Genomic DNA, 19,475 nt, shown 5'->3' with positions numbered 1-19,475 from the left:
AAAATCCAGTTCTACTAATTGCCTTTACAATTCATCTAATTAGTTAAATAATAAAACAAGTGTATCTAAATGTATCTGCTCTGTGAAGAATTCAGAGGTTTATTAAAGAACATCGGTGAACAAACAGCATTATGAAGACCAAGGAACCCAGCAGACGGGTCAGGAGATGTGCAGAAGCCTAAAGCGGCATTCAGAAAGCCTGTCACAATAAGCAATAAATCATAAATTGCATGATAAATTAAAAAGAGCGCGACAATTCTTTAAAGAGATGCTCCTTTTTAATATGGTTGAAAAGCCGGCATTTTGAGAAATGCTGCAAACATTTAACACCCAATACAAAGTAGTTAGTTTGCATTACCTCCCATTTCTGCCCATGTTCCCTATTTAACCTGAATAATTATTATTTGAAATGCAATTTTGGTGAGCATGCGACCCATGTGTCACGGGTTCAAGTCTCGGCCCATTGATCTTTGCCACATTTCTTCTCCAGTAGAGCCAAAAAAATCCTTAAAAAAAAACAACAACAACAATGATAATCTGTAGTATAACTTGTTTTGCAAGTTTAAAATGTGAAATGTTTTTTTTTATTCATTTGGCTAATTCAGTGGTTTGGGCAATAAAGCGCTAAACTTTCCAGATGTATTTAGGAGCACCACTTTATGTGCAGCTGAAATAAGTTTGTATTGTCTAAAGGGTATTTTTAAATGCATTTTAATACAATAAGTTTGGAATAATGAAAGTGTATTGTGACCTTATTGTGTCAGTCATTAAACGGTATTATCAGGCTTTTTAAATATTGGTGATTTTCCAGAAAACTCCCAACTGGTGCAGCCCTAGTTAGCTCTCAATGACGAGCTAAAGCTCCCTGAAGCGGATGGTACATGTAGTGGAAAATATGAACCTAAGGTCCGTGTGAGGCCTTTTTCTACATGCGACAAAGAATTTGACCTTTCCTCTACATTTTAAACATTCGTCTTCTGCCTTGTTGCATTCAGACCTAGAGATATTATTTCACCTTCATGTATAAACCGCTACATTTCTACACCAAAATACACGCCAACCTTACACACCTGGGTAAATGTAGGCATTAAAAAAGGTTAATTTCTCAGATGTTTAGGAGAGTTGATGACTGATAAAAATGCTGCTCCTGAATCTAGATGAACCACCACTTTCTTTCAAACAACTCCACCCTGTGGACAAGCTGGGAACTACAGGACTCGGACAGAGGTGACCTAAAATGATCCTCTGCCTGCAGTGAAGTCCCGGTCCAGTGACACCGGAGAACCAGAGATAAGCTGAAGATATTAAAGGAAGTATTAGTTTGGAGACACAGGGAGTCAGAGCACTAATGGAAAAGGAGAGAGTTCAACAGGCCAATGTAAGCAAATTCATTACCTAATGTTTCTTTTGTGTGTTTGTGCTTTGGACTGTAAAATAATAAATCAAGAGAAAGCTTAAGGCAAATGAAGATATAGAAGTGCATACATATACTCTTGGTTTCTTAGGGAAATTTACTTCCCCAGAACTGAAAAAGTGCTAAAACAGCAAACCGATCTTTTTTTCAGATCACGCGTCTGTTTCCTGTGGTCTGACCATTGCAAACGGAAGTCTGTGAAAATGTAGAACATCCTTAGTCAGCTCGGATTCTTCTTTTTTCATTTACATGTCACAATATAAGACATAGCTACTGTTTAAGCCTTCTGCAAAGACGTGCAGCTAATATTCCCAACTGTATTTAAATTAAACCAGTTCAGAGGCTCCTCTGAAAAACGACTCCCTTTCTAGATGCCTTTTTTTTAAATCATTCATCTGCGTAAATGTTGGCATTTTTTATGAGCGTAATTACAGACCAGGCAGCTCTTATTAATATAATGGAGAGATTATCAAGCCTTTCTGACCCATGTGATTACCGCAAACTATAAGGTAATGACATCTAATCATCGACTGTCAGAGCATGTATGAAACATCTCCAAATTGATGCATAAATGCCCAAAATGTTCTATGGACGATGGCTCCATTACTATTTTTTTTTCAGCATAAAAACATATAAATTAGCAAAAGTGCAAAATAGTGAACAGGCTAAATTACCAGCGGCAGTCACAATCAACGTGTCTGAGATCAGGACTGAATGATTTTCCTCTGAGTGGCTACGATTGGTCAAACTAGACTGAAAAATATTTTTTTTTCTTCCTCTTAAGCAAGGTAGTGGTTCAAAATGAAGAACCTGCACTATTTTTGATCATAGTGGAATACAAAAAAAAAGAAATTGGTATTGCCCCACCCAAAAAATGTCTTCCTGTCAGAAAAAAAAATTGGTAGGAAACACCTGAATAAGGCAAGAAAAACAGCAGGCAGCATTCAGAGGCAACATTCAAATCGATTCGCCACGCGTCGGAAACTCCTCCTGAGCTTTATCAAATCCGAGAGGCCAGGAAATTCAATTCAGCTCCTTCAGACCCTGAAGCCACGGATCCTCTGGGTTAGGCCACGCGACTCCGTTTTATTACCTCACGTTAAATGAGAAAAGGTCAGGCTGCTGTTGAGAAAAACTCATTCTCTCTGCTGATTGGAAACCCAGTGAGCAGTTTTAAATATTTTCCTGCTATCCTGACGCCAACCACGAAACATTTGACTAATATCTAATGAAAATTACTGTCCAAATAGAAAACTGCTCAAATTCACAATAAGATAAGTGCTGCTTGTCTTTTGACAACGCGTTTGTGGGTTTGTGATTGGTTGCATTTCTCAGACCGTCTCATGGCACAAGCAGCTTCTTTGTCTGAAGCTCAGTCGAGCTGACATTTAAAGCTGGTCCACACTTTTAACACACTGGGGGCGCCGATTCATGCCACGTTATTAGCCATGGGAAACAAACGGCCACGCATTTTCTTTTCCACTACACAACTTTATTATGAAATTGCTACTTTGTTTCTTAACGAATGCTTGACCTTTCATGGTTAAAGTTATAAAAGCTTCTGGTTGCTGCTTCGCCTGATATTTTGTAACTAAAAAATCAAAGATAAATGCATCAGAAGGACTGCGGCGTGTTGATAACGTAGAAAGAAATGCTCGGGCGGATAGATTACAATTCAGGATTTGGGGACGTGGGTGAGAAGAGAATTTTTTTCTTTTAAATAATAAATCGGTCGATAACGGCGCAACAATCAGCAGCAAAGGAACAAACTCTGCACGATTTAGTTGAGCAGTGTGCGAGCTTATCTCTCTCCAGCTGGTCGCCATGGAGGTGCTGCCCAGACGATTGTTGCCGAGACGTGACTCAGCGTTTACTCCAACCGACAGCCTCACGCCTCCTCCACACAGAGGGTCGATACTTCGACGCACACATCAGCAACAATCAGCTCCAATGCATGCAGAAACGAGCTTTTACTCATAGTAAACAGCACTTCTATCATTACTCCACAAGAAAGACATAGCATCTGTAGCTGCACACTGCTGGGAAGCTGGCTAAGAGAAGTTTGCTGCACTTTTCCCCCCAAAAATAATGAAATTCGGCACAAGGAGAAAATAGCAATATTGTCATAATCAATAGTTCAGCAGCAGTAGAAATAGCTTATTTTTCTCTTCTCAGATTTTTTTTATGGCTGGGTAATATATCACATTCCAAGATTTCCAAGATTTTAACAATTTAATACTTTATACGTCATCACTGACCCAGGGGTTTTGTTACCATATCAGTATCTATAAAAGACTAAAAATATTCACTTCCAAGTCTCTACAAATAAAAAAGTAAAAAATATTCAACAATTTAATAGTTTTATCAAGTTTGAACACTTGTTGTAACTTATGAAGAACACTTACACACAAAGGGTTTCCCCCAGTGCATTATAAGCCTGGCGGGCCACCAGGCTTAGCATTGCTTATTTATTCAAGTCTTTCTGAAATGTTTGCATTTTTTAAGACTTTATAGTTGGTGTTCAGGTATTAATTTTCCAATCTTTCAATAACACAATTATCGAGTGATATTTTCATATTTCCTTTCAACTTTAAACATTTTTGTAACTCAAAAACACGACGGGCGGCTGGATGAATGACTGCCCTAACACCCAACCATCAGACTGAGCAAGTTCTCTGGGTGAAACCTTGCACACACAAAAAGATTTATTTTTCAAATGACCACAGAGAAGGTAGATTTTCAAGGATTACCAATAATATGAAATTTGGTTCATGATGACTTTTTGTATAGCTTAAGTTGTTCTACAAATACAGAATCACATTGATCTTTCACAAAAAAGAAAAGATATGTCACAAATGTTATTAAGAAGAAGACATTCCTAATAAAGAGAGGGGGAAAAAACTTGACTAGACTGAACCTCAACCTAATAGAAACGGCTCGCAACTATTTGGTTCGTCTAATTTAATTAGATTTTCTTCCTGATAAACAGAAAAGCACATGAGAAGGGTTATAAACAACCAAATGATAAATCAGAGCTGGCAGATGGAATTGAACTAGGAAACCTTGTTGATAGAAAAACAAGGAGAGCACCGACAGCAGACCAAACAGAATCAGGAGGGCAGATTAACTCAATAGCAAAGGCAAATCAAATGAGGTGCTCTGTGGTGCCTTTGGTTTGACCCGTCTGTTACCGCTGGGCAGAAAAGGTTAAACTTAGCACAACACCGTCAGCCAACCGTAAATGTCAAGCACACACACCGGCACACAGCGGCAAGTAAACATTAACCTCAGTTCATGATTAACATTCGTCATTGCTACTAATCTCAAGGATGGACGGCTAAGAGACACAGCAGATTTGATAATACCTTTTTAAATGTTGAACTAATTTGAAAAAAAGAAAGAAAAAGAAACGGCAAGACAAATGTAGTTTGTAAAAAAAAAAAAATATTTGGCTGATACAAACACACTTTTTCACCACTTCAGATGGTGATTTATGTAATTTTACTCCACGCCATGTTATCTTGTTTGACCTCCAATCTTCTGCGGTTTGTCATTTACATTTTTAGTGGTGATTTAGTTAGAAAAATCTAATTTTTCACCTATAAACACTACCTTCATCTAAAGCAGATTTTCTTTAAAAACTAATACAAACTGATCAAGATTGTTTTCACCCTCATTCTTCCTTTTCAAGGAGAAACTGTTTGCATTTCTGAAAGAAACACATTTACTTAGCTACACACCAAGTTAAAAATATGCTAAGGCCGGGAATTTAACGTGTCAATTTCAAATAATTACATCAATTTTATCTCAATTAATTCCATTTCTCTTTTTTTTTTTACTATTATTTTGCATTTCTTTTTTTTTTTCCTTTTTACCATTATTTTTTGTAACAAAGTTCCAAGCCCGGAACCTTTGTTTTGTGTTGTGTTTCTGGTACGTTTGTAAATCTGATGCACAAGCGACATCAGAAAGCAAAGCTGCTTTTCTTGGCCCACTGGCGGTTAATTAAAACGATCAGATGGGAAAAGACTCATCTTGACACTGCATGTGGTAAAACATGTGGGTGTGCCAATCGATCCCTTCTGATTGACTTGATTTTGGATTATCAGTAATGGGCAGATATCTACATGAGCAACTGGGCATTTTGTTTTTACATTAAAGAAAACCTACGCCTCTGTTTACACTGGGCTGGTTTTCAGTGGAGCGGCTGATTAAAGGTGTGTTGGTGATCTTGTGAAACTTATCCTCGATCAATATCCAAAGAAAAAAAAAAAAAAAAAAAACTAGAAATCAAGACACCTTGTTGGTGGTTTTTAAGTTTCTTTGTTATTTTGTTTTCAACTGATCTCAAGCCACGCAAAGCCTTGTGACTTTGTAAAAAGCAAAATACTGATGTGCACTTTCACTTTGGTAAGAGGCTCAAAAGAGAATTGTAGTCTATACTGTTGTGTAAGTTTTGTTTGTTTTGAAAATGTGGAAAATGGAAATCTAAAGGAACAGATTTTTTTTTATAGATTAGTTAATTTCCATGTTTTAAAATACAGTAAGATTCATTGAAGGCGTATTTTAACTTTATAGCACCTGACACTGATAGTTAAAACAAAAACAAAAAAGAAAACAAGAATTGGTCAAAATCGGAATCGGCAGGCTAGGGTTTTTAAAGATCAGCGATCGGCCAGAAAACTACAATCGGTGCATCAGTAGTGTTAAAATAAAGTGGGGTGCTTGTGAAGTCTTGCTTTTAACAGCTAAAGTTTTGCATTTTTTAATTAATATTTTGACTGAATTATTTTTTTTCTTAAAGTCATTTCCTGACTCATGAACATCAACACGCCATTCTCACTTTTTGTTCCCATTTTGAAGAGTAGCTCAAGTAAATGAGCTTGTTCTCCTCCATATATCCCAAGGAAAACTAGGGGTTGACGGATTGCTAATTAAATGTCACTGAACACTCTAATCAACTTGATAAGTGTTTTATTTACATAGCAGTCATTGAAGGTCCCAGTAAGTGTAGCAAAAGTGACACCCACTTAAATGTTCATGTAATTTGAGAGGAACTGACTGAATTTCAAACTAATCGGATTCAACCCAAAATACCACCGTGGTAACTGGTCCCAATGCTTAAATTTTTGGCTTCCGCAGGATACAACACGCTTAAGTTGTAATATGAGAGAAACGTATGTAAATAGTATCTGTACATTTCAGATTTTTCAGAGTAAGTAAATTATATATATAAAAAAAACGTGTCTGCAACACCGAGGTCAGTTACTCAGTCCCTTTAGCACTCGCCCGCTAAGTGTCGTTAGCATCTGTTACATCTGTAGTCCCCAGATGGAAATGACCAGGACAGAAGACACAGCAACAGGAAGCCATTCGCATGCAACAGAGCTTAAAAGTGGGCTCTGTCTGCAGCCGAAGGCCCTCTTCCATGACAATATCCTCAACATGAGTTCAGACATTCATCCAGGCTGGTGAATTTCCACTCAGTACACATCAACTGCAACAAGGGGCTCATGCTAACGGAGGTAGCCTCCACGGCTAGTTGGCTAACTACCGAACACCTGTTCGGCTGCAAAGAGGGGGGAGAAATAAATCAGAGTTCACCGCGTTTGCAGCTTAAAGATGAAGGATGGATGACTGGTCTCGGGTGTTAAAACCTCAGAGCACAGTCAGCGAACCCTTCACCTCTACAGCTGCGACAGATTTAAAACAAGCAACAGCGTACCTTCCTGATGCCTCAGTTCCAGCCCCGACATAGCAACTCATCCTTTTCCTCAGATTAAGCTAGGCGTATTTCTCTTCTTTTTACTCTTCTAAACTAACGGGTTTGGCGTTCTCCCCCTCAACATCATCATCATCATCATCATGGTGGTGGTGTTTTCTTTCGTCAGTCTCATTTCTCTGTCGGTGACGTTAACTTCCTGTTCCCATCCCAGCGATCATCCCAGCAGCGCCGGCTGGAAGGAGGACTCTTGATCAATAATTCATCCAGGAAGAAGGAAAACAAGGTCCTTTGAGGTTTTTAGTCTCAGGAAGGGCGGGTCTAAGATGAGCTGCGAGGTAGCTACTCATACACACCTTTCCCATGTTGAAATGAAATGAAAACATAAATTGCAAACTGGTGTTATAGTCAAAGAGGAACTATGAAGATGTGGAACACCTGCACAAGGGAAAGAACGACAAGATTTGAAACGACAAAAAATTTTGTCCACAAAGCAAAAATAAACACATAATAAAGTTTCAAGCAAAAAGATAAGTGATAAAGTCATAATTTCCAAAGCAATGATTTTTATTTATGGTTGTGTAATTATTTGACAGACAGAAATCAGTTTTGGATGTTATAACTACAGGTTCTCCCAGCAATCAGTCGCGGAGTTCATCAAGGCTGAGCGTTGGGACCAAAACCTTCAATACATAATAATGGCGTTTGGGAATCAAGTTGTGAACGACAGTCTTTTATTTAAAGAAGTCATGTGGAAAATATGGTTTGCGTGGTTAAATTCAACCATTTTTAATTCAAATAAAAACTACATTTGCAATTGTTGATAAAAAGAGCGATGATTTGTTTACCCTGGTTTCAGTCTGTTAAGTTACCTTTTTAGAGCTAGATCTTACACTTCATATCAGATTTCCACTGAATAAACAAACAAAAAAAGTGTAATATATTGCAGCTGTGAGAAATTTTCACCAACACTTCATATTTGCCATAAGTCATTTTTTCTACAGTTGATGGGTTGAGGAAGGCAGCGCTGGTGTGATCAAAACAAAATGTAATACATTCTATATAATGCAGAAGCATGGGAACATCCCAACATTCAATACCACATGCTAAACCTGAACTAAATAATTATTGACCATTTATGTAGAAACTCCTTTTTTATCATTTTTTATCATTTTCATTTAAACCATTTATTTATAAAATGGTCATACAGGTTTCATAATATAAATCTTGTTATGTCTATTAAGTTAGAAAATTAATTGCAATTATACCTCTAATAACCTTAAATTGCTATACATCAGTAAATGCCCAACGTTGTTTGGGATCCTGAGTGCTTTTAGTCCAACAGTGCCATCTAGTGATCATTATGTGTAACATTTACAGATAGGAAACAGATCTGATTGACTTTGTCAAAGAATAAAGTCTAGAAATACAAGAAAATTTTAAAATAATTACAGTAGGACTCAAAATACAAATCAATAACGTCAGGTTTGCAAGTCATCACATAAATACAAATATTTCCTATGAATTTACAACAATTTACTTACCCTAACTTTTCAAGACTGTGGAGGAAGTGGAACAGCTTTTATTCTTATTTATTTATCAGTGAAATTCTGACATTCAGTCCTGCTTGAATAGACAATTTTATCTTTCCACTTTTAATCACAAACAGGTTTGACTCATACTGTGGTAAAAAGCAGTGTCCCTGCGGTGCTGCTGGACAGGCATGTTCTTCCTGGTCCTACTGACTTTGTCCAGGTTGACCTCCACCAGCACCATCCCTGGCTTCTCCCTTCCACAGTCACCCACCACCTCCCCCCAGGGGTCGACGGCTAAGGCGTGGCCGTAAGACGAACGCTTCTCATGGTGCCGGCCTACTTGCGCCGCTGCCAGGACGAAGCACTGCGTTTCTATTGCACGGGCACGGAGTAACACCTGGAAACGGATCACAGAACGATCAGTCAAACTTTACTTGTTACGCTGAAATTATGTTCAGATTTTGGTTTTTGCATGGACAGGTAAATTATTCCTACAGCTTAAAATATCACATTTTCATGGTTTTCGTGCAAAGATTTGAAATATAATGATAAAATATGATATGAAACAAATAAAGTAGGTTTCCCATTTCATTCCTCGAAGTACTTCAAATCATAGGAACATTATGACGGACGATAAGCAGTCATTGCATAATATTGCTGTAGCGTAGCACTGTGATCCTACCTCCCAGTGAGCAGCTCCTGTTGCTACCGTGAAGGCAGATGGATACGTAAGGATATCTGCACCGTGTCTTTGCAAAGCAAGCGACAACTCAGGGAACCTCAAATCATAGCAAATGCCCAGTCCGACCTGCAGCACACAAACAAAAACGATGCCAACAAATCAAAGGTACAGTAAAAATGTAACCTGGCGGTGCTTTGTCTCATTCAGTCCTGAAAACTCTCATCGTTTCTGGCTTACAAACCTAACCTGTCAACACAAGGACTTATCGTGCTTGTGTGGGGTTATGATGAGACGGCTACTGTTTCAATAAAATCCCCACCTTGCCAATTGGAGTCTGGACTGGAGGAACCAGGGAGGGTCCAGGGATGGTGAAGGCACTCTCTTTGAGTGACACACCTTTCTCCGGCAGCTCCACATCAAACAGGTGGGACTTTCTGTAGACTGACAGGATGTCACCTGTTGGTTTAATGTCAATTCATAAGTGTAAATGTTCCACGATTGCCTCTGGTTTTTCATTTGGCTCAAATATAACTAAAGATGCACTGCACCTTTGTTATTAATGATAACATGGCTGTTGTAAATACGTCTGTCGTTCTCCCAGTCGTGTCCTCGTTCATGAAATCCTCCCAGAGACAGCCACAAGTCCAGCTTCCTGAAACAAAGAGTTTAATATAATAATAAAAAAAATAGAAAATTAAGATTAATATATTTCAAATACTCCTATAATTTAGGGAGAAAATATTTATATCTTCACTACTGTGCACAAACATATAAGCATTTCTTTTAATGACCATATTTTAACGCCATGTCATAATTGCTCAATAGACTGGAAGTTGTGTTGCCCCACCTGGCAAGCTGAGTGTATCGGGAGATTATGTCGCCTCCCAGAGGCTCTGACATCGACAGTGTCTCCTCTCTGCTGGATCCAATGTAGTCAAACCCCTCTGGCAGGAACACCATGCAGGCCCCTCGCTGCCTGGCTTCCTCCAGCAGCTGCTTACAGCCAGTGAAGTTGGCCTCCTTGTCTGGGGTCGCCGTAACTTGACAGACTGCAGCTACTGGGTTCGGTGAAGTGGACATCCTGCACAAAAAGCAACGACTACAAGGAGGAGGGTCAGGAAACATGTCAAGTCAACAATGGTTGATGATTAACTGTGCAACTTACTGGGCTTTTTTTTTCTATTGCACACTTATTGTTTAACTCTGTACAGCTTCACTTTCATGTCAAGTACAGCTGGGAAACAGAAACATTTAAATTGGATAGCCTAGTAAAAGAAAGTTGTGTTTTAATTTACATTAAGCATTAAAACAACCACCCTAATGCTCAAATTTCCATACCAGTGCTTTTATTTGGAAATAACAAAAAAGTACTAATTTTTGTGAAATCACTAGTTATGAGTTCAGAGTACATCTCTTAATAATAATTATAAACACACCTGTTTTGCAGGATGTGATGGCGTCCCAGAGCTGATAGAGAGGCCAAGTACTTCACTGATGATCCCAAGTTGCACCTGAACATTGGTCCCTCACAGGTTAACCTCCGCTGTTCACATTATCTTAGTGTTTTATTAACGTTTAGTTTCAGCTCAGTCCTCTGCTGTGAAAAGGTGGTTTAATCTTCTTCTCTCCTATTCATCAAGCGTGCTGCTTTCTATCGCCATCTACTGGGGACTCTTTGCCACTATAAAAAAATAAATAAAATTTACTCCAGTTGGAAATGTATGGAAGCCCATTTCCGCCACTCTGTTAAAAAAAAAAATAAAAAAAATAAATTATCTCATTATAATGAGATAATATCTAAAAAATAATGAGATAATTTATTTTATTTTTTTTAACAGAGTGGCGGAAACGGGCTTCCATAGAAACGAATAAAGCTTGAAGTAAAAGCTAAAGTAATTTAGTTCTTACTGCCCTCCTGTGGTGAAGTATCGTAACTGCAGATATTCTTCATATCAAATGTTCAAACAGATGATTTTTTTTAAATCTTTGTTTGTCCCTGTGCCTACATCTCCCAGAATGCTGTGAGGTTTTGGATCTGAGTTCAGTAAATAGTCTATTCAATCATAGACATGAGTATATATATATATATATATATATATATATATATATATATATATATATATATATATATATATATATATATATATATATATATATATATATATATATATATATATATATATATAATATATCATCATGTTGTGTCAGTTGTGTCACTTAAAGTGTAATATAGCAAAAATAATTTGCCGCTCTTCACCGCCATTATCGCTTTGCCTGAATGCTCAGTTTGGACCCCCAATGAATCATGGGATATGGTGGTCCGTGAAGGATACACCGGACCCATCCTTCAAATCTGAGGAAAAGAAGGATGCATTTGAAGGAGTCTTTGAATTCGGACAGGCCTTGTCGCCACGCTATGACGTAATCGGCCTACAAATCCGTCCTTCGAAGGATGAAGCCCCTGAATTCGGATACAGCTTATATTTGTAGTAAATATTGATACTCTATCAATATCTATTGCTATTGATTATGTCTATCGCGATATTGTCTAGCCCTAATTGAGGGCTTTATCACCCTCTCACACTCAATCACGCCTCTCCTTAGTAGCTAAAAACTTAATTACTAACAACCACATTAGCATCAGGGAACTGACTTTAGTTCTTTACAACATAAATATTCACAAAATCTAAACTCAGGTTGAGTTGACACAATTTCTGTGGAGTGAAAATAGTCTGAAAATATCTGTGCACGTGTAAAAGTATTTGCGCATGTGTAAAAGTATTTGTGCGTGTGTAAAAGTTTTTGTATGTGTGTAAAAATATCTGCGTGTGTAATACTGGATTTGTAAACCTTAAAAATAAAATAAACCTTCTCCTATGCCTATAAATGCTGAAAAAGTACGCACTAGCCACCTTGTACACACACACACACACAAAACTGCATTTACACACAGATCCGGTTATGAGTGCATGAGTATTTTTGAGACTCATTTGTATGGAGTGAATGCATTATAATCTTTTTACCCAAAAACAAATCCGTTTACGCACGCACAAATCTTTTTACACACGCAGTCTTTTTTTGCTCTTACTGTTTTAGTTTCAGGCAGTTGTTATGATGCGTATCCATGGCAAAGAGGTATTATTTTTACTGCTGGGAGAAGCTAATCATCATCTCAAAAGCTCAAAGTGAACTACTATCTCCTGTACTACAACCACAAATCTCATTAGACTTGAAAAGAAGGTTTTGTGTTTGCAGAGCAGAGAAAATTTATTCTTCCATAGTTGTTTTGTGAAATTTTAGACAGGATTGGAGGTGATTGGCAACAAGAATGAGTCAACACGCTGGTCTGCTAGAATAAATGTGTCTTTTATTCCCCACAGATTACAGCAAAGCAATGCTGCACAGCAAAGCAATCATTCACACACTGATACGTGATGCTATATATGTTGTGACTTTTTTACACTTATGTTGTTCGGTATATTTGCATAAGTGACTGATTTACAATTATATGTTAAGCATAATTTACATGATGATTATTATTCATTTTATTGAACATGATTGTATATAATTACAAAGGTGAAGTGAAATATATTTAAGTGCAAGACATGATTTATTTGAATAGAGGAAGTCTTTTATTTTGAAGAATGCTTAAGGATCTGTTACTGTTTTGTCACTATCTTGCTTTGTTGACTTTTGATTGCTATTGGTTACGAACAGCTGTTGCCCGTTATCAGCTGACGCCATTCTTTTTCTCTTCAATAAATACTGAACAGAAAAGTTCAGTAAAAGAAATACGAGCCTCCGTCTTGTTTGAGAAGAAGCTTTACTCCGTAACAATATATATTGTCCTCTAATATATCTTTCCCTCTTACTTTGACACATGGACCGGAGAGCCGTCGATCCAGGCAGAGTAGCAATCACATGGCCACGGCAAACTCTGGCAAGACCGAGAACTCCCCGTCTATTATACCCTCTAATCGCGTGAGAGCGAGGAATGGCCATTTCCTCTCTCCCAGGCAGATTCTCCAAGAATAGTGCAGCCACTTCCCGCTTCATGTCTAGCCACCTACATTGTTCGAATCAGGTCAAAATGACCCCTCATGGTCAAGGTATGACATGACCCTCACTATCGAACTCAGGGCGAGCAGACCATGAAACACAGAATAACCATTCTATTATCCATGCGTCCAAAAATATCTAGCACGAACTTAGAACGTGATCAGCTATGTGACAACCGGCCACTGTCCATGCTCCCAAGTCGTGTACAACAATACCTATCACGAACTCAAAGCATGAACGGATTATGAAGGTTACATAAAGAGTACATAAGACATTATCAAAGAACAAATATAATATTTCTATATCATTCCACCCCTTGGTCTTTGATAATTAATTTTGAAAATACTGTCCCCAAGGCTCCTCAACTCCATACAGTCCATTATTCATAGACCACTGGGAGCTTGTATATTGATCCCATAAATTTACTACCCTATTCAAAAATTCCACTCTATCACTTTCCACAGACCCCAAAGTTATAAATCGATGTTGACCTACCCAATAGTCGATTTCAAACACATCTCTAAGCTCAGAAGCGTCCACTATTAGTGTCGCTACGTCAGTGCCATACCAACCGTCTCGAATACGTAGAATAATTTTCATTCTAGGGCTACATTATAAATTCTATTAATTAGGGTCTTTTTAACACGCAATACATACAAGCAAGTACAAAGGTTACATGTTGTCAAAAGCACCAAACATATTGCCAAAGCAAGGATAGGGGGTATGAAGTACGTCTTGGCAGTTACTGACATTCCATTAAAAATCTCCCACCAATGATATGCAGAAAATTGCTCAATAATTTTTGCCGCATGCTTCACCTCTCCTCTCCTGAGGTTATAAATGTGGATATTTTGAGACTGGAAACATTAGACATATGTGACTGGATCATTTTCTGCAGGACTGTGGATCCATTCAACACGCGCTTAAATCGATCCAGAGAGACCTGCCACGGTACTTCCAGGACTTGCCATTGCATGTACGTAAATCGGGAAGCACTAGTGAAATTGGTCAAACGATATGTCTGGTTATTCCAATGCCAAATATACACATTTTTCAAACACCCAGAAAATGGTACAGTAGGTAATTGAGGATGACTCTTTATTGTAGCTATGCACAGTGTATGTGGGCTTATCTGCCATAGCATGTCCCTAGGTTTTTCGTGAGTCCAATCACACAACACCTCGTCTTTGTTTAAGCATGGGTTCAAATGTCCTTGTTGTAACATACATATCACCCCTTGGTCAGCTTTATTACATTTTTGCAAGTCATAGGTGAGGTTTGTCTGTGGCTCAAACCACTCACCAGTCATGTGTAAAAACCAATATCCCGAATATTTAGATGTTAGCATGTCATGACAGCAACACTGTCTTTAGATGACTGCTTGACACTGGAGATGATCCTTCCTGCCCACAGCTACAACATCCATAATAATCATATACCCTTTTCCATTCAATAATTCGTAACATAGTCTTCCCATTTCTCATATCCCTTCTAAATAGAAATAGCTCCTCAACCAGATGAAAAAAAAGTACAGACACACAAATATACATATATACACATCTACCTGCATATATACATATATAATGTATAACTATATAGGCAAACACACACATTTACACACATGTACACAAACGAACACAATCGAACCTGCGACGGCGTGTCGAGGACTCAGGCCTCCTTATGTGGGTTGTGCTTAACCACTGCACCACCACAGCACCCCCGTTTGTATATATTTCATTGTTTTTCCATAATTATTGGTGCTATACGTTAAATATAACTAAAACTGCTTTGGATTTCTACTTTTCTTGTAATTAAGTTTATAAACGGGACGTATAAGCACAGCATAGCACACAGACCTGGTTTTCTTAGCCAGTATTCAAAATGAGAAAGACAAAACAACATGCCGTTCAAGTAAAACTGTTAAAACGATATGTTGTATTTGCCAACATCACGTAAAATGAAACTTGTATTTCCTGATTTATTTTATGACAATAAGTCAGACTTCAATTTTCATAAACATCATTTCAAAAGTGAAGGAAACACATTTTTTAAGAGTTCTATTGAACTTAGGGCTGGATGATATAGCTGAAAAACTTATAGCAAGTTAAGTGTTTCACATCAGTCTGTAAGTAATTATTGATATTGATAATTTTTGATTATTTTTTTGTTTTAATGATCTGAAATACTACCAAACTGGTGGCGTGAAATTTTCCCTTTTTATCCTGTTTTCACTCCACACAATTGTTTTTTAATTTGTTGCAAGTTACTCAACAGGTTGTTGCTAGGTAACCAAAGAATGTCTAAGCTGCTAGGTAACCAAAGAAAGAGTGAGTTAGAGCCATAGACGTGAATACAAATACATACAATACTAATACATAATAAAAGCACAGAGAATTAATTACTATGATGCAAAACTTTAGAGATTTTATAATGACTATAAAAATATGTAAAATCATTTTCTTTTTCAGATAAAAATTATGGATGCTCCTGAAAACTGCCCTAAGGTCAGGGTTTTGTCGGGACATCCAGTTCTATACTGGTTAAACTGGTTTCTGTGATGGAAGCTGAAGGTTCTCTGCAGTTCCCAGTAAAGCATCTTTTTATCTGTGGAGCTTTGAGGAACATTTCCATGTCATCAGAAGGAAGAAGCAGCACAGAAAAGAGGTTTGAAGTGTCTTTCATGATTCAAAGCTGAACTGAAAATGATTCCCATGTTTCCATTCTCAGAATATTTCTGGTTCCCGGATGGAAAAGAATCAGAGAGAAAAAAGATCAACTTTCCAGTTGAATCCAGTTCAGATCAAAACTCCATGGAGCCTGTAAATGGTGCAGAGTTTGAATTGGATCTTTATTGATCCAAAGAGACAAACAATATCAGACACTAAATGACAGACATGAGAAAATAAACAGGAAGAAAATCTTTAAGGTCAGAGGTCATGATCCAGTCAGAGTCTCTTCAGACTCAAAGTGCTGCAGGACCATCCTCTATTTTGCATAGATCACCATGTCCGCCACCTGCAGAAAGAAGAAGGATGGAGAGATCAGATCAGTGAGTGTTTCCAGCCTCTCTCCAGCAGCAGTCAGTGACGCAGCACATCCAGTGAATGGTTTCCAGGCTGCTGTCAGACTGATCTCAGACCTGTGACCAAGATGAACCTGACCAGTTGTTTCCTGTTGAACTGAGAGAACAAGCAGATCTGAGATCAGATTTGCTGCTGCTGACAGTTTGAAGACCACTGTCTCTAGACATGGAATCCAGCTGGACTTAATGGAGACATGAACACATCAACAATCATCTTCACATCAACACAAACACAGGAACAGAGCAAGCGGCTGTCTCCTCTGATTGGCTGATTGCTGTCTCTATGTCCAATCAGGAAGCCTGAACCATTCTCCTCCTACTGAGAAGCTGCAGCTTTACTGGGAACACTGGAACTTTGCTTTGATTCTAACTGGGTTTACTTCAATATGCTGACAGCAGCTAGACTCACTACAAATATTTACTTACTCTACAGTCTTTACAAGATCCTTCAGCTGCTGAACATCTGACTCTGTCAGGTCGTTGTATCCCAGGTTCAGTTTTGTCAGATGGAGGCAGTTGGACTTCAGAGCTGAGGCCAGATAATCACAGCTGATCTTTGACAAACTGCAGCTGAACAATCTGAATAAAGAATAAAAGATGTTTTCTGAAGCCAACAGGATGCAGGTTAACCAGTCCAACAGAACCAGTTAAAGATTCTCATGAATATTAAAGCCAACATGATGCTGCTTCAATAAAGACCTGCTGACTTCATAACTAGAACCTGGTACTGGGTCATGTTGTGTTGGAAGATTTTAGTCAGTACAATCATTCCAGGTGTTGAAGCATCAATCATTGATTATAGATTTGTTCCTGTCAGATTCCAGGAGCTAGAATTAACTTTTCTAGATTGTATTGAATGAAGGGGGATTTCTACACACTGGGAGGTCCGAATGCTGTGCTGTTCTGACCTCAGATCAGCGGGTCCAACTCAGTTACACAGAGGGACTAAATTAAACTCTGGATCCAAATCCAGAAACAAACTCAGAAAATATTTATTAGAACAGAAGATATGAACTTTTCAGATCAATTATACTTAATTATTCACATGTTATATATTTATATAATATATAATTAGAATACCTCATATTCTTCAATGTGCAGCCTTCAGTCTGTAGAAAACCACAGAGCTCCTTCACTCCAGAATCTCCCAGGCTGGTGCCTGTCAGGTCCAGTTGTGTCAGATGTGAGGATTTGGACTTCAGAGCTGAGAACAGAGAAGCCCAGCTGGTCTTTGACAACCTGCAGTTAAACAATCTAAATAAAGAATAAAAGATGTGAGCTGAAGCCAACAAGATGCAGGTTAAAACTGAAATATGAACAAATAAATAAAACTGTAGAAAATTAATTTCCCTGAATGTAAAAGTCTCAGAAACTTGATGAACCAATGTCTAACATCTGATCCAGGCAAACTGTTTTAAAGAGTCCAAGCCAGCAGAACCACAACATGTTATCATGCCTTCAGTGGTTCTGGACTGGAATTAAAACGGACTTTCAGAACCAAGCTGTCACATCACAGCATGAGGAAGGGTAGATAGGGGAGGGTCCCTTTAATGAACAGCGGGCCAAGTTAAGGAGGCAGGTGAGGTCAGAGGTTGTCCTCAAGGTCATCCACAGCAGCAACCTCAAATGTGAAACCAAAGGAGCTGAATAGGCAACCTCTGCTCTCTTTTTGCATCTGTACCACATGAGAACTGAACTCCTCATCTGAAATTTTCATCATTTTTATGTTGTATTTATTTTTAGTTTTTTGTTTTCTCTCACGAAAGATGCTGAAGGTAGTAAAAACATAGCTGAAATTGCCCTTTATAGATGACTCACAAATCAGATAAAAGTTTCACAAATCACAAACATGGTTGTAAATATTCTGCTATTAGTTGACAATAATCAGCTGGAGAGCCAACTTGGTAACTGGATCAGAACCACTCAATTTCTTCATGAATGGCCTTGGGTTCTTATTAAAGCTGTTGAGAGCCAATGGAGGCCATTATTTCCTGAGGAGACGTGACCTGATGAAGCATTTCACAGAGACGAGGCTCCAACCAACTGACAGCTGTCAGACTGAAAGGATGGTTCCTCTCTGACCTGGCCCAACAGAACCACAGCTTCAGGACAAAGCTGAGGAACCTGCTACTGCCCTCATTTTCATTCATTTCATATAAATTTGCTTTTTTACAATCAGTCATTTCTTAGATGTCGTCATTAATGACTATTTGAACTTGTCAGTGTTTCTGGATGCGGCCCTGGCTCGACTCTGGCGGAACAACATGTCATTCTGGATCTAAAGATGTGAATTAGAAAGTAGAAATAAAACAATCTGAATCTTTCCCAAACCAAACTGAAACATCTCCATCATTAATTAACATCATGACTTATTTTTGTTCAGTGAGCAAAAACATTTTAAAGTAAAAAAAAAAGAAAAACAAATAATCCTAAAGTCTGAAATAAGAAAAATAATTCATTCATAAGGTATATTAGAGTTATTAAATCAACAAAGGATTAAAGTATCAATTAAGGATTTGATTGGATAAATAGAGAAAACAAACCTCAGGTCCTTTACTTTAGTGATTGAACTCTCCAGGATCTCACACACAGGCTTCGTATGAGAGTCATCCAATTCAGTGATCCAACTTATTTCCAGTTCAGTCAGATCGGGGTTGGACTTCAGAGCTGAGGCCACAACTTCACATTCAGCCCCTTCAAGCATGCAGCTACCAAGTCTGTGATTAGAGAAGAAATAAAGTCAGTTCTAATAAAATCAATTTGGATCATAAACATATGCTTAATTGTAGCATGTAATATTTTTAAAATGATCAAAAATGTCTAAAAACCAAAAATTGCAGCTGTCCTGAATGGTTAAAATAGTCCAAAGGATGAAGGAAGTAGTCAAAGGCCAAAAACACCCAGAAGCAATTTGAAGAAAGGAGAAGAAACAGAAGGACAATAGTGCTGAATCAGCATTCACACAATGAAAACATCTGGAC

At 38.1% G+C, this 19,475-nt stretch overlaps 2 protein-coding genes, 1 long non-coding RNA gene and 1 pseudogene across 7 annotated transcripts in view; all 4 read right to left on the bottom strand.

The window, feature by feature from the left end:
* The window catches only part of clcn3 (Cl-/H+ antiporter 3), a 37,327-nt gene extending 29,849 nt beyond the window's left edge, over positions 1 to 7,478 (bottom strand). For 3 of the 4 annotated variants that reach the window (XM_014986721.2, XM_014986724.2, XM_014986726.2), the window contains exon 1: positions 7,140 to 7,478. Coding sequence is in view for 1 of the 4 variants with exons in the window: in XM_014986724.2 (XP_014842210.2) it covers positions 7,140 to 7,170 (31 nt within the window). In the remaining 3 variants the exon portion in view is untranslated. The remainder of the gene's footprint in view (positions 1 to 7,139) is intronic. The other variant, XM_014986725.2, reaches the window with a different exon arrangement.
* A 207-nt stretch (positions 7,479 to 7,685) lies between these two features.
* nit1 (nitrilase 1) lies at positions 7,686 to 11,019 on the bottom strand. Of its 2 annotated transcripts, none has more exons than XM_014986729.2 (6): positions 10,790 to 11,019; positions 10,201 to 10,452; positions 9,902 to 10,005; positions 9,673 to 9,809; positions 9,354 to 9,479; positions 7,686 to 9,068 (listed from the first exon to the last, which is right to left on the bottom strand). In XM_014986729.2, exons 1-6 carry the CDS (start codon positions 10,870 to 10,872, stop codon positions 8,796 to 8,798), a joined length of 975 nt encoding a protein of 324 aa, XP_014842215.1. In that variant the 5' UTR covers positions 10,873 to 11,019; the 3' UTR covers positions 7,686 to 8,795. The 2 variants fall into 2 exon arrangements, with proteins under 2 accessions (XP_014842215.1, XP_014842216.1); XM_014986730.2 differs by having other exon boundaries at positions 10,201 to 10,434; positions 10,790 to 11,017.
* A 1,679-nt stretch (positions 11,020 to 12,698) lies between these two features.
* Positions 12,699 to 15,113, bottom strand: LOC148154032 (uncharacterized; annotated as a pseudogene).
* Positions 15,114 to 15,561: 448 nt separating this feature from the next.
* Positions 15,562 to 17,069, bottom strand: LOC148154031 (uncharacterized). The gene is made up of 2 exons (XR_015766173.1): positions 16,921 to 17,069; positions 15,562 to 16,427 (listed from the first exon to the last, which is right to left on the bottom strand). It is a non-coding gene; the product is annotated as an uncharacterized LOC148154031 (long non-coding RNA).
* Between the last annotated feature and the right edge of the window lie 2,406 nt (positions 17,070 to 19,475).

Source organism: Poecilia mexicana, unplaced genomic scaffold, assembly GCF_051168715.1.
Source record: "Poecilia mexicana isolate PSO_F unplaced genomic scaffold, ASM5116871v1 scaffold_18, whole genome shotgun sequence".
Lineage (NCBI taxonomy): Eukaryota > Metazoa > Chordata > Actinopteri > Cyprinodontiformes > Poeciliidae > Poecilia > Poecilia mexicana.
This window is presented reverse-complemented; position numbering and strand designations above follow the sequence as displayed.

Coding starts and splice junctions, on each gene's coding strand:
- nit1 (XM_014986729.2), bottom strand. CDS start 10,872: ATGTTCAGGTGCAACTTGGGATCATCAGTGAAGTACTTGGCCTCTCTA. Junction 10,453..10,789: donor CATCACATCCTGCAAAACAG/GTGTGTTTATAA, acceptor TCCTCCTTGTAG/TCGTTGCTTTTTGTGCAGGA. Junction 9,069..9,353: donor CAGGAGCTGCTCACTGGGAG/GTAGGATCACAG, acceptor ATCCGTTTCCAG/GTGTTACTCCGTGCCCGTGC.